The sequence below is a fragment of the Onychomys torridus genome, chromosome 3 (genome assembly GCF_903995425.1).
Source record: "Onychomys torridus chromosome 3, mOncTor1.1, whole genome shotgun sequence".
Lineage (NCBI taxonomy): Eukaryota > Metazoa > Chordata > Mammalia > Rodentia > Cricetidae > Onychomys > Onychomys torridus.
In genome coordinates this window covers 40,676,512-40,691,431 of record NC_050445.1, presented here as the reverse complement: position 1 = coordinate 40,691,431, position 14,920 = coordinate 40,676,512, and the positions used below count along the sequence as shown (strand labels likewise).

Genomic DNA, 14,920 nt, shown 5'->3' with positions numbered 1-14,920 from the left:
AGACATTCAGCAATTGTCTAGCAGTAACTAGTCACTGGACCCTTCTCACAACCCAGAATGTACAACAGAAGTGAATCCTAATGTCCACTCTCAACTTGGTGTTTCAGTAATATAGAAACGTAAGAGAATGGATTTGAATACACAGACTACTCTGGAGGAGAATGCTGATAAAAGGGGAGGTGTGTGCACATGCATGTGGGGGCAACAAAAGGAACAGTAAAACCATACTTTTCACTACATTTTGCTAGGAACCTGAAGTTATTCTTTAAAAACTCTTATTTATATATATATATATATATAAAAGAGAGAAAAAGAAAGAAAGAAAGAAAGAAAGGAAGGAAGGAAGGAAGGAAGGAAGAAAGAAAGAAAAAGAAAGAAAGAAAGAAAGAAAGAAAGAAAGAAAGAAAGAAAGAAAGAAAGAAAGAAAGAAAGAAAGAAAAGATAAGGCGGGGGGCAGGACACCAGTGAAATGGCTCATCTCAATCTAGCTCCCTGGGAGACAGGATTCTGGGCAAGCTGGGGGATTCTCTTGAGCAGGCTAGCTGGGGTGGGAAGACTCACTCACTGTGGTGCACAGGAGAAAGCCAGCTGAGCACAAGCATTCATTGCTCTCTGCGGAGGCAGAGAACAGCTGCTTCAAGCTCTAACCTCCCCACTGTGACAGACTAAAACAGCAAACTGTGAGCAAAATAAACCCTTTCTTCCTTAAGCTGCCTGTTGAGGTATTTCATCACAGAAGAGGAAAAGCAATTAACAGTCAGAGGAAGCTGGGCATGGTGGTGCGCATCTTTAATTCTAGCAGGCAGATATCAGCCAGGGTGGTCTATAATAGCTTTCAGACCAGTCAGTGACACTCAGGGAGAACATGCCTTTAAAACAAACAACAACAAAAACTAGGGATTAGTTCTAAGGTAAGATGATATTGGAAGGGTGTTCAGTTTCTTCAGCAAGTAGAGTGAGCATGAAATAATGAGGCATCATGGAACAAGAACACTAGTGGGGCTATCTGTGTGTGCTGGCTACTTTTAGGTCAACTTGACACAAACTAGAGTCATCAGAGGAGGGAGTCTCAAATGAGAAAATGCCTCCATAAGATCAGGCTGTAGGCAAGACTGCAAAGCATTTTCTTAATTAGTGATTGATGTAGGAGGGCCCAGCCTAATGTGGGTGACGCCAACCCTTGCCTAATGTTCCTGGGTTCCATAAGAAAGCAGGCTGAGCAAGCCATGGGGAGCAAGCCAGTGAGCATTCCTCCATGGCCTCTATGACAGTTCCCGCCATCACTGCTTTTGATGATGAACTGTCATATGGAACTGTGAGTGACATAAACCCTTTCCTCCCCAAGCTGCTTTTGGTCATAGTGTTTCATCACAGCAATAGTGACCCACTAAGTCACTGGGTAAGCACTTTTTTCATTTGATAGAGGGCATTGAGCTCAGTCTCCACTTAGACACATTCCTAGCCCACCTAAGTACATTTTACCTTGTGCATATTCCTTTTCTGTTCCCACCCAATACTTTCTCACCTCTGGAGATAGGTCAGCTCACCAAAAGGTTCTGAATCAGTAAGCTACTTTTCCCAATGACCTCATTTTATAGAGAAGGAAATAATAAAATGTCAGGTGACAATATTAAGCAGTGACAAGAGATGAGCAATTAACATGAAAAAGTCTTGTTCTTCAGAAGGACTTACCGGGTGGCTAACCTGAATAGGTCATCTACAGTGTCGGGGTGATTTTGGAGGCCATTCTGCTGTTCTAGGAGCTGAAAGGTGGGAATGCATAGGGCCTAGAACAAAATAGTAATTTTAAAACAAATGCTTATACATAAGTATCAAAATATTCAGAGTGCCAAACATCACAGCAAATACAGAGTAGAAGACACACATAGGAAAAAAGGAAAAACAAGATTCTAATGAGAAGAGAAAAAGAGAACTCTTGCCCAATTCAAAGAACAAGCTTATATATGTTTAAAAAGAAAGGGAGGGAGGGAGGGAGGAAGAAAAAAGGAAAAAAAAAAAAAAAAAGACCAAAAAAATCTCATTCTTAGGGACTGAGGGAGGAGATGGCTCAGTGGGGAAGAGCACTTGCTACACAAGCTTGAGGAACTGATTCTGGATCTCCAGTGCCTGCATAAGAAGTCAGGTGTGCCTGGACACACATGTAACCTCAGCTTTGTGGGCTTCGACAGACAGATCATAAGATTTACTAGCCAGTTGGCCTTGTGGAAAGTCCGGTTCTGCTTCCGTGAGAGACCCTGTCTCAAGGCAATAGGCAGAAGGCAGGAGAAAGACATCTGATGCTCTACTCTGGTCTCCAAATACATAATATACACACACCTGCACATTGATATGTATACCACACATACAACACACATCTCACACACAGAAAACACTTCAGAAAGGGACAAAAGTACAGATTTCAGTTGATGATAGTGAACAGACTGACTTGCTCACTGACTAATTGATTGTGTCCCATCCCCACTTAAAGATCTATTTATTTTAGAAGATGGTGTCAGAGCTCCTGAAACTGGAGTCACAGTATACCCAGGTTGGTCTCAAACTCACAGTAATCCTCATACTTGGCACAGAATTAGAAATTAATACAAAACATTTTTTAAAGATTGTTTTATGCGTATGAGGGTTTTGCCTGCATATTATCTATGTACACCATCTACATTACATGCCTGGTGTTTTTGGAGGTCAGCAGGTAGCATCAGATCACCTGGAACTGGAGTTATGGATGGCTGAAAGTCACCATGTGGGTGCTGGGAACTGAATTCAGGTCCTCTACAAGAACAGCAAGGGGCCTTACTTGCTGAGTCATCTTGCAAGGCCCAGCACTAGTGAAGACACTTCATATATGTACTAGATGCTGTCTAGTCATCAAACCTGATACCTGAGTTTGATCTTCTGGACCCACACAATGGAAGGAAAGAATCAACTCCCACAAGCTGTCCTCTGACTTCCATACTCTGTGGTGGTATGTGTACCTGACACCCCAACAAACACAGTAAGGAATTAAAAAGCAAGGCATAGCGGTGTAAGCTTATAATCTCAGTACTTAGAGGGTAGAGGCAGGCAGATCTCTGTGAATTTGAGACTAGCCTGGGCCATATAGTGAGACCCTGTCTAAATAAATAAATAGAAAAAAGAAAAACAATCACCAAGTGTCTATCTCCCCAACATGAGAAAATCAACATAAGGTGGTTGAGGTAAGAATAAAAAGACCTAGCAAAGGTTTTCAGGTCCACAAGGAAGGCCTGGCATATTCTCTACAAGAAAAACATACCTGGAGCATGTCTAATAATCCTTGCCGACAGCCTTCTTCCATGCCGTACTCATCCACAAGGATACTGCCAAGATACAGGAAACAGGAATGCTGATGTACCCGATACACATTCACCATCTGCAAGAAGAAATTACCTAGTCAACTCATCTCTCACCCTTCAGAAAGTATCTCAAGTGACAATAATCTATCTCCAGGAAGAAAATCAGATGGGGGTTTTTCTCTCTCTTTTTTAAAGATTTATTATTTATTATGTATTCAGTGTTCTGTCTGCATGTATGCCTGCATGCCAGAAGAGGGCACCAGATCTCATTATAGATGCCTGTAAAACACCATGTGGTTGCTGGTAGATTAAATTTAGGACCTCTGGAAGAACAGCCAGTGCTCTTAACCTCAGAGCCATCTCTCCAGGTTTTTCTCTTAAAGGCAAAGTATTACATACACAGTTTGTTGGCAACATATTCTGAAACACAAGGCTCAACTTCTTATTTTTCAGGTTTTCTTTTTCTTTTCTTTTTTTTCCCTTTTTGGTTTTTCAAGACAGGGTTTCTCTGTAGTTTTGGTGCCTGTCCTGGAACTCATTCTGTAGACCAGGCTGGCCTCGAACTCACAGAGATCCACCTGCCTCTGCCTCTTGAGTGCTGGGATCAGATGCGTGCGCCACCACCGCCTGGCCAGGTTTTCTTTTTAAAGAGTTCCCTCATACCTTTGACTGGTTTCCTTCCAAAGACAATGTTGAAAAGAACTGTCAAATACTTCAACTATCAGAAATTTAGTTCTCAGGGTAGTATTTCTAAAATATGGTCTCACGTCTAGGATTAAAGGTCTGTACTACTATGCCAGCCCTCTTTTTTTTTTTTGGCTAAGGGATACACAGTAAGAGTATGTCTCACTGGTATAGTCCATGTTTGAACTCTAATTTGACGGTATAGCACTAAAATATCCACCCCAGCCCGACAAAGCTTAAATGTGCTGTCCTGACACTGGGAGGTTAATATCAATACAATATACTTAATAGTCTAAGGATAAGTATTTCATATAGGTCTGAATGTTACTACTTCAAATCACACCAGCACAATTACTTGCCTATCTTAATGATTAAAATAATCAAATTGGGACTGGGAAGATGACTCATGGATGAAAGCACAAGCTTTATTTAGGACCAGAGTTCAGATCCCCAGAACCCAAGTAAAAGTTGGGCAGGTGTGGCGGCCACTTGTATTCGAACACTTAGGAGGCAGGCAGGGCTCCCCTGGAGCAAGCTAGCTACCTCCCTAGAATAGCCAGGATCTCCAGGTTCAGGGAGAGACCCTACCTCAACAAGAAAAGTAAAGCGTGACTGAGGAAGACACTCTTCGTTAACTCTGGACAGCACTCCCCTACACACATGCACGTATACTACCACTTGGGCAAAAAAGAAGAGAATCAAATTTATTTTTGACAAATAAAAGAGGACTGTGTGAACAGTAAAGTTTGACTTGTTTCATTTTCCCCAAAGACATTAATTAAAAATAAAATGTTTGCCACTGACACATAAAGGCTGGGCATGAGTCGTTCTCTTCACACAATTTTAGCCAGTCTGTTCATTCAGACTACCACTCTACAGGCTGTTTCTCGACAGCATACCTACTTCATGCACTATTTACGGAAATGCATTTTCCTTTCTAAGTCCACCAGTCAACACAGCCTTTGCCCTGAGGCGCAGTTCTGTGCCCCTCGTGCCCCTCTCACGGAAAACTTACCTGGGTGACTAGCGGCTGTAGCAGGGCTGCAGACCCTTTGCCCACACAACGAACAGCGAAGCGCAGGCACCGGCAACAACGCTCGACAATCCGATTGTCAGCACGGTGCTTATTTAGAGTCTCAGACAAAACTGGCCAAATCTGAATCCAAAGTAGGAGAAAGGATGCATATCAACTATTAGCTGAGAAAATAATCCTAAATAGGGAATACCTGATTTTGTTTAAGTTAAGTAAATACTATTATTATTAGTCTTACACCATAGCCCAGACTGGCCTTCAGCTCACTAGGTGGCCCAGGCTGGCTTCAGCTCACAATCTTCCTGCATCAGCCTCCTGAGTTACAGGGATTACAGCATACATTATTACACCTGTCTGATTTGGATAAGATTTTCTTTATAGTAGCAACATGGCCTGATTCGGCCAGTATGTGTATAGATATGCACAAGTTCGTATATTACACATTACTAAAACTCAACTGCTTCTTGAGAGAAACACAGTGACTCTTTAGAACAAGACCACCAACTCCAACCTTATAAAAATCAGACACACATTTCCCTAAATTTCAGACTTCCTTAGTGAGGTTAAAAAAGCATACAGAGGGAAAAATATTTAAAGGAAGCTCCAGGAAAGCAGAAAACAAACAAAAGGACTGGGGTTATAAACAGTTATCTGCTACACTGAAAGCTTAATTTAAGGATATCTAGTATCTGTATAACCTCTAAAGTTTGCAATGCGGGGTTGGGGATTTAGCTCAGTGGTAGAGTGCTTGCCTAGCAAGCGCAAGGACCTGAGTTTGATCCTCAGCTCCACCAATCAATCAATCAATCAATCAATCAATAAATAAATAAATAAAGTTTGCGATGCACTTCCAGAAATCATGGCTCTGGCTGTAGAAATCGTTCAGCAGTAAAGGCATTTGCCACCAAAACTTATGACCTGAATTAACTCCCTAAGCTACACACAGTGCGAGGAGAGAACTAATGCTTGCAGGTTGTCCTCTGACCTCTGGGCCAGGGCGAGTGCATATGCACACGAACACACAATTGATAAAACAGTACGCAAGCAAACTAACAACACCCCATGCCTCTTGAGCCTCACATGATCCTGAGTGAACAAAACACAAGGGAGGGTGACACAGAAAGCTAAGGCCGCTGACTTGGGCAGAAACATTAGGCTATGACTCACTAAACCTCCTAGGAATCAGTTAATCTGCGAACTTCTTCTACCTCTGGTTTTCAGTGCACTTCCCAACCATTTTATTATCATCAAGTCACGTCAACAAAATAAATCTCCCTATGAACGTGAAAGAGCGTCTCCTCAACCCAGTTCTTCAAAGCCTTCAAGGGAAAAGAAAAAAGTATCCATTAGTACTTACTTCCTGTATGACTTTTTGGCATGGATGAGTCTGTCCATTTTCTACAATAGGATTGGTGTGTCTGGGAAAAGACAATAACCCCAAACAGTGAGAGGAAAATTTAACTGAGAACCCAGGCCTCACCCTCTGCTCATAAAATCAGGTGGTAGTCATTTACTCACACCAACAGTTTCTTCTTCTAGCCCCATTTCAAGCTAAACCAAACATACTTAAAGACACCCCCCATACACAAACATCAAACTGTCACTAAGTCACTTCTATCAGAACGAGCAAACTCCATGCAACTCTGGTTATATAGGCTGCAGGGCAGGCTCTACCACTTTTCTACTGTTCCTCTTTATAAACCTAAACGTGTTTGTTTCCAAATAAAATAAATATACACTAAACCTACCCTGAGCATTAAAACACAGAAAGTTCTGCTACGTGTGGTAATGCACACATTTGATCCCAGCACTTGGGAGGCAAACACAGGCAGATCTTTATGAATTTGAGGTCAGCTTTGTCTACACACCAAGTTCCAGGCCAGGCAAAGCTACATCATAAGATCCTGTCTCAAAACAAAAGCCCAGGCAGTCATGGTGCACACCTTTAATCCCAGCACTCTCGAGGCAGAGGCAGGTGGATCTCTTTTGAATTTGAGGCCAGCCTGGGCTACAGAGTGAGTTCCAGGACAACCAGGGCTACACAGAGAAACCCTGTCCTGAAAAACAAACAATAAACAAAAGTGAAAAGGCTCTAAGAACTATAGTATAACAAGTGGCTTGCCACTGTTCTAGTCTGAACCTATGATACATGTTATGGATCCACAAAAAAAAATGTCAAATTCACTCTCTGTCTTGTTCTAAGGCCCACTAATTTGAAGAAAAGCCAGAGGGAAGCTTGAGAATCACAGAAACAATGACCAAAGAGACAGGTGATGACAGTGCGCACGTGCGTGTGTCTGTGTGTGTGTAGCAGGGCAGGGTCAGAGACAGGATCTTCCTATGTAGTCTAGACTGGCCTCAGCTTGCTATGTAGTAAGCATGACCTTCAACTTCTCATCTTCCAGCCTCCATCTCCCAAGAACTGGGATTACAAGCTTGTACCGTCACTACTGCTTGCTTATTTGGGTGTTTCATTTGTGCTTTTATTTTAACTCTCGACCTTCCCTTCTTACCTAAATATTACTGCCAGGCGATCTAAGAACACAGTGGGATCTGAAGATATGCCATTGCTGGGCTCCTGAGACAACAGCTGAAGAGACAAAGACGTTAACACACACAGACCTTCAGTGAATACTGCAATTAACATTCTTATACATCAACCCTCAACTTCTGCCTGAAAAATTACTCAGATGGTACAACTTTCTTATTTGCAAACTACTTTCCTCTGTCTTGTGCCCTTGGTTAGACTGCATATTAGCAGTCTATTTACTATCTGATCACTTGGGAGGGCAAAACAGCATTTTATTTTTCTCCAGTTACCTATGATTAAGATAATGTCTATATCTTACTAAACTGTACAATTGCTACTTTATGCTTAATATATGTAACATTTATATTTATCTAAAAAAATTTAAGTTTATGAGTGTTTGTTTATGAGTGTATATTCATGTACATATACTGTACGTGAGGCAGCCTGGTGCCTAAGAAGGCCAGACGAGGGTGCTAAGAACTGAACCCAGGTCTTCTACAAGAACAGCAAGTGCTCTTTCTTAACTTCTGAGCTGTATCTTTTCAGTCCCTATATGCAGCTTTAAAAAAAAAAAATCTTCATTTAGTTGGGTGTGGGGAGAGATATGTAAGTGCCATGGAATGCATGTGGAGGTCCAAGAAAATTTGTGGGAATCAATTCTCCCCTACCATGTGGGCCCTAGGGATAAACTTAGGTCCTCAAACTTGGTGGCAAGCACCTTGACCCACTGAGCCATCTTCCCAGCTCAGCTTTGTTTTAAGTTTCAGACAGGTTCTCCCTGTGTAGCCCAGGCTAGCTTTTGCCTCGGTACTTGACTACTACTGGGATTATGAGCAGGTGTCACCATACCCAACTTATTTTTAGTTTCATTTAATATAAAGTGTTAAGATGATTTCTTCTTTAAAGAATTTTCCTTTTTTAAAGCAAACTGTCTCTCATTCTCTTTCCTAAAATTCCTTAAATACTGCTGGCAGTACAGATCATTCCAGATGAACTTCAGGACCATATGGCAAGTTCTAAAACTCCCATTAGTATGTCTATTGTTATTGCACTGGAAATGCAGTTAGGGAAGAGCCGACAGCTTTCAAGTGTTCTTCAACAGAATATGGTAGACTACAGATTTTCTTTCCTTGAGACAGTCTCATCATGTAGCTGAGGCTGGCCTGAACTCACGATTCTCTTACCTCATCTTCCCTACTGTGTTGGGATTACAGGTGTGTGCCAACACTAATGGTTTCTAGGATATGGTTTTACTTCCTGGACCTAGTTTTCACATTGGACCCTCTAAATGGTTATTACCAATACCAAGAAATTGAGAATCTACTGTCTCCACACAACCCCCCATTCTCCTCACCCCCTCAGATAGGGTTTCTCATGAAGCCTTGGCTGTCCTGAAATCTGCTCAGTAAACCAGGTTGGCCTCGAACTCAAAGAACCACCTGTCTACCTCCTGAGTGCTGGGATTAAAGGTGTGAGCCACCACCACCCTGAGAAGCTACTGATTTTTAAATAGTCATGTGACATATGAACAATGCTTTGGTCAATGAATGACTACATGTATAAAAGTCATTTTATAAGATTATAATGGATCTGAAAAACTTTTAACACAGAGACTTCATAGCTCCTCAAACATCAGTGTGTAATGTCTACTCCTATATTTGTAATGCTTCTAATATGACTGTTACTGATGTGTTTACGATGTTATCATTACTGTTACTTTGGCTTTGTTTGTTTTAAGAGTATGTCACTATTTCGTCCAAGCTGTCTACAATTCACTATGGAACCCAGCTAGTCTCAAACTCCTGATCTTACTGAATGAGCCAGCCTCTCAAGTGCAGGGGACACCATGTCTGGCCTGACCATTGTTTCAAGGTGTGCGCATACTGGAAAAAGAAACTGCTGTGGTAGCAGCAGCCCTCACATGCCCAGTGTTTGCCATGTCTCAAGAGGTCACGTCAAATGACTGACCTATAGCTTCTGGGTTTGTATTACAGTCCAATGTTTAAATACCTAAAAAAAATGACTAACGATGCTTCCTCAGACGATTTCCTTGATGCAAACAAATGTTCAACTGTATATTTTCTAGTATGCAGATACAATTCCTAATTTTAATAAATTTCAGTTAATTATCTTGGCTTTTAAACATATGATAACTAACTTGTAAATAAGAATTGTACTTTTTCTTTCGGAACATGTAAGTATATGTTTCATTCCTTATATGGGCTCACCTTTTTCAATGCCATAACCTGAACAGAACATAGCTCGCTAAGACATTCAGTAATCTTATCCAAAGGTAGTCTTGCTAGGACAAGAGCTGTTCCTGAAAAACAAAAATGACTCCAATGAAAAGCATAAAGGCTGAATTGAGGTAATTAAATTAGTTGCTTTAAATTACACAGATGAACAGAATTCTTTTTAAAAGATCAGCACTGTTTTAAAAATTACAGTATCTTAAGTGTGTGTTTAGAAGAATCCAGGCTGATTTTCACATTGACATAACTCAATGTTCATTTCTTCTTAGCAGCAAACATGAATGTGTTTAATATGAACGTGTTGTCTCTAACCCAAATCTATATACATACTATAAGCAATACGAATTAATTTGATAGGCTTAAGTTCTGCTAAGAAAAGAATGTATGAACACATACTAAACACTCCCCCTGAATGGAAAAGCCACCTTCACCATCACTAAGTACATTATAACTAAAAGCTTCAGTAAGACTTTAAGATAAGTCCAACTAGCGGTCTAGAGGAGACTGTTACTAACCTTTTAGCAAACCCACAGCAGCTTCGGGAGACAACATAAAAGAATCAAGGGAGTGGGCAATTTCTAGGAGTCCATTAAAGTGCTGAGCCATATGATCCCGACAAACTGAACAAATGTTATGAATGGCTTTGGCTGCCGCAGAAGCCAGAGGCTTTTCACACAGGCCTTTCATCAAATAGCCCAATACAGGGTCTAAGAAATAAAAGCCAAATACAGATTATATATCTGAAACTCAAGGAAAGTATATACTTTCTTGCAACAAAGGCTGATATGTTTTTCAAAAGTAACTCATAAAATGAAATATATAAAGCACTCTTAGTATTATAACAAAACAAAATTCACCAGGTGTGGTGGCGCATGCCTTTAATCCTAGCACTTGGGAGGCAGAGGCAGGCTGATCTCTGTTAGTGTGAAGCCAGCCTGATCTATATGAATTCCAGACAAGCTAGGGATACATAGTGAGACCGTGTCTCAAAAGAATCAACAGGGGCCTGGAGAGATGCCTGAGTGCTTAAGAGCACTGGCTACTCTTTCAGAGGACCCAGGTTCAATTCCCAGCACCCACATGGTAGCTCACAACTGTCTGTAGCTCCAGTTCCAGGGTACATGACACCCTCACATAGACACACATGGAAGCAAAACAACAACAATGCACATAAATTTTTTTTAAAAGAACCAACCAAACAAAAACAACTCACAAATTTGAAGCTGATCTCTCTGATGCAGCATCAGAAGGCTCTGAGCTCCATTCATTTCATCCTTCAATTCTTTCTTCATTGTAGTGAACTGTTCCTTCTAACCCCAATTTCAGGCAGCAGTTTGAAAACCACTGACTGTGAGCCCAAGGAATGGCTTAGCCATTAACAGCATGCACTATTCTTCCCAAGACCTGAGTTCAGTTTCAAGCACTCACAGAGTGGTGTACAACTGCCTGTAACTCTAGCTCCAGAGGGATCTGATGTCTCTGGCCTCCACAGGCACCTGCACTCCTATATACATATCCACACTGTTACACATACTCTAAAACAACAACATTCAAATACAACGTGTGTGTGTGTGTGTGTGTGTGTGTGTGTGTGTGTGTGTGTGCGCGCGAGCACATATATATGAATGTTTACACATGTGCATATGTACATGTAGCCCCACAGTTGATGTTAGGTGTTCCACTTTACTTACTGAGGCAGGTGCTCTTAACTGAACACAGAACTTGCTGGTCGTTCTACTAGCCAGCCTGCCCTGGAGACACCATCTCTGTCTCCCTAACACTGGGATTTCTGTTGCCCACCTCACCTGTCCAGCTTCTAGGTGGGTTATAGGTACCCAGACTCTAGTCCCCAAGCTTGCAAGGCAAGTGCTTTATCCACTAACCCTCTTCCCCAAGCCCCATGGGTATCACATCTATAAGAAAGAAATTACTATTAGGCCTTTCTTTTTATCAAATGCAACTGTTGTAACAATGTTGACCACCAAGGTTTACTTCCAGAGTTAATCCTACTCTTCTTTTTACCTTTCTTTATAAAACCTGACTGTGCTTTTTGAAGAAAGGAAATATTAAACATGCTATAGGATCATAAGATTCTATACCATGTTCATGGCAACCATGAAAAACAAACACAACATGAAGGACTCAAAGGGTACTGTGTCAAAACCCAGTTAAAACAGTTATCTTGAACCAAAAATGTAGCTTAGTGGTAGAATGCTTAGCTAGCATACATGTGGCCCTGGAACTGATCCTCAGTACTATAAAATTAATTTGTAACACAACCTACCATAGTCTATCCTCTTCCCCAAAAGCCAAGACTGTTTAGTTAAGATACTCAGAAGATGGAGAATTGGAATTGATAGCCCAAACAACTCCAATATTGTAGGCTTTGGGTCTCAAATGACACAGCAGTTTTGATTATTCTGGAGTGAATATTAACACAGAAATGTGTTTACTGCTGATGTACAAATCTGAATCAGATACTACAAGTAGGTATTGAACTCTGCTGATTATTGGCCACAACTAACAATGACCCCACTTCTGCTTCCTGTAGAAGGGTGCACACACGCACTCATGCACGCACAGGAATTTTGAAAATACTATGGAATGGCATGCTCTACTTGCTAAGTGGCTCAGTAATAACTGAGCACACCTATCATAGGTTCCATGCACAAAAGTGAGAAAAAGAAACTGGTGTACCATTTTTGGTGTGTGTGTGTGTGTGTGTGTGTGTGTGTGTGTGTGTGTGTGTGTGTGTTTTCTCAAGACAAGGTTTCTTTGTATAAGTCTTGGCTGTCCTGGATCTTGCTCTGTAGACCAGGCTGGCCTTGAACTCAGAGCCCTGCCTGCCTCCCAAGTGCTGGGATTAAAGGCATTTGCCACTATCCCCAGCTACTTGTTTACTTTTTGTGGCAAGCATTAATCATTAAAACCAGATTATTTGCATTCACAAACTTGGGAACACATAAAATTCTCTGAATGAATCTCTTTTAAGTATCAGGAGTTTGATTACATATTTCTCTGGACAGATTTTTTTTTTCCCTTTGGATCTCAAGAGTCTTTATCCACAAAATGGGATAAATGATAAATGATTCCAACTTTAACTCCAACTCTCAAGATTCATTTTACTTTACATTTACTTTGAATAATTATTAGCTTTTACATAAAACATCTCCTTCACAGGGAAAACCCCTTCCTTTCCTTTAGTCTATTAGCTGTTAGGAGGACAGTCTGATCAGCTCATACATGTACCAAAGACTAGCAGAGACAGAAATGTTTGTGCTTTGTTTAAGAAAGGCACTAAATACTCCAGCCCTTTCCCCATCTGGAGGTCTAACAAATGCTCCAACCAAGCAACTCCCACTGCGTCTATTCTATGAGAAGAAAGTGGGAAAACAGGTGCAGAAGAAAGCAGCCACCAGACCCGCTCAAGGACGGCAGCAGAGGCCCAGGTCACACTCACCCAGGAACTGAGGGTTCCGGTCAACCACTTCACTCATTTCCCCAACCAGCTCGATGCTGGTGTACCGCACAGCCATATGGACAGTCTCCGGGAGACGGACAACCCCCTCTAGTACCTCCACAAGGGTAGGATTGTTCTCCCTGAGGACAAAAACCAAGGACTCACAGTTACTGTCTATAGGGGCAATATTCTGGCCAAGCAATAGGCAGCTGTGAAACTTCACAGTGCCTTAAAAGCTTCTAAGTAAATAATAACTATTCAATAAAAGTACTGAATATTTTCAAACAAGGAGTTTGGTTTCTTGTTTTCTTGAGGTGCTAAGAATGTGCTCTACCACTGAGACACATTTCCCAGCCCTGAATATTTTCCAGACCTTCAAAAAGGGACAAAAGATAGAAATTATAAAAAAAAAAAAAAAATTCTGGAAGTACACTGCTCCTTCTTCTGAATGACATGAAAGTATCTAGATATACACTATCAAAGAAAGGCAGATATTAGCTGATGGTGAATGCCATCTTTTAGAGAACTATTTCATTTTGTCCCCTGTCTGCAGCACCTAGAACAGTGCCTGGCACATAGTGGGCACTCAAGAAATACTGCTGAATGCTTGAGTGAATGATGAAAACTCTCACAGACCACTTCTATCAGCTGCTATCCTCCAGAGATTTGAAAAGGAAAGTGCAGGTGGGCTAGCTCACTAAGTGACAGACCCCAAGAAAACAGGCTGCAGGGCCATTAGGATGCCCTGATTTGGAACAAAAGGGGAAATCTAAAAAACAAACACTTTCCACAGTTCTGGGAATTTATCACCCTCATTCTCCTAATAAACTGGGTTCAAAACACAGCATGGAAGATGTTCCCAGTTAGAATTTAATTCAGAAATGAAGATGTTTAAAATGAAGATATCCAGGATTATAGAATGAGTATTATCTGCCAATTACTAGGCTTATTACATCCTTTAAATGGACTAAAAAACCAAACCAAACCAAACAAACTGTAATCACATATTGGTTTGAAGAGAGAATAAACAAGTTATTTTTCTCTCATTGATGCCTTAAACTGGACACTCAGTCAGTTATAGGAGACTATCTACCTATCCTTTTTCCAATCAACACCTACTGAGCACAATAATAATGATTTTGGTAACCCTCAGACCATCAGAGGGTTCCAAAAGGCCCCAAATGGTTTAAGAGCAAGTGCTATAGTAAGTAATTAAGAAGCAGAACTTCTATTAGAAAAAAAATTAGGCCTAATCACCTCCTAAAGTATTCTTGGGTTGAAAACACATCTACAAGTTCCCAGACTAGGCCCTCACTAAGAAGGAAGCACTGTGTCTTTAACAGGTGCCCACCTGCCTTAGCCAGCTTTCCAATCAAGGTCCTAAGTAGAGCTAGAGTGTAAGCACCTGATCAAAATCCAACGCAACTGGACAAAGTTATTATATCAGTGTATAAATTCAGGACACAAGCAAACTCTGCTTAAGAACCCTGTTATTAATTTAATTTCCTTGCTAAGCAATTACAACTCAAATTCAAATAATTTAAACTTTTCAATGGCAATCACAAAAGTAACAACCGTCCTTTAGACTGTCTATTCTTTTATGTGAAATGGTACCAATGCTCTGCCTCTGAA

At 41.0% G+C, this 14,920-nt stretch overlaps 1 protein-coding gene across 3 annotated transcripts in view; it reads right to left on the bottom strand.

Moving 5' to 3' along the window:
- Tnpo3 (transportin 3) overlaps nt 1-14,920 on the bottom strand; it is a 79,824-nt gene that overhangs the window by 16,330 nt on the left and 48,574 nt on the right. For all 3 annotated transcript variants that reach the window (XM_036180215.1, XM_036180213.1, XM_036180214.1), the window contains 8 exons: nt 13,289-13,428; nt 10,344-10,535; nt 9,805-9,896; nt 7,560-7,636; nt 6,404-6,464; nt 5,029-5,169; nt 3,290-3,406; nt 1,693-1,787 (listed from right to left, as the gene is read on the bottom strand). In XM_036180215.1, coding sequence (XP_036036108.1) covers nt 1,693-1,787; nt 3,290-3,406; nt 5,029-5,169; nt 6,404-6,464; nt 7,560-7,636; nt 9,805-9,896; nt 10,344-10,535; nt 13,289-13,428 — 915 coding nt within the window. The remainder of the gene's footprint in view (nt 1-1,692; nt 1,788-3,289; nt 3,407-5,028; nt 5,170-6,403; nt 6,465-7,559; nt 7,637-9,804; nt 9,897-10,343; nt 10,536-13,288; nt 13,429-14,920) is intronic.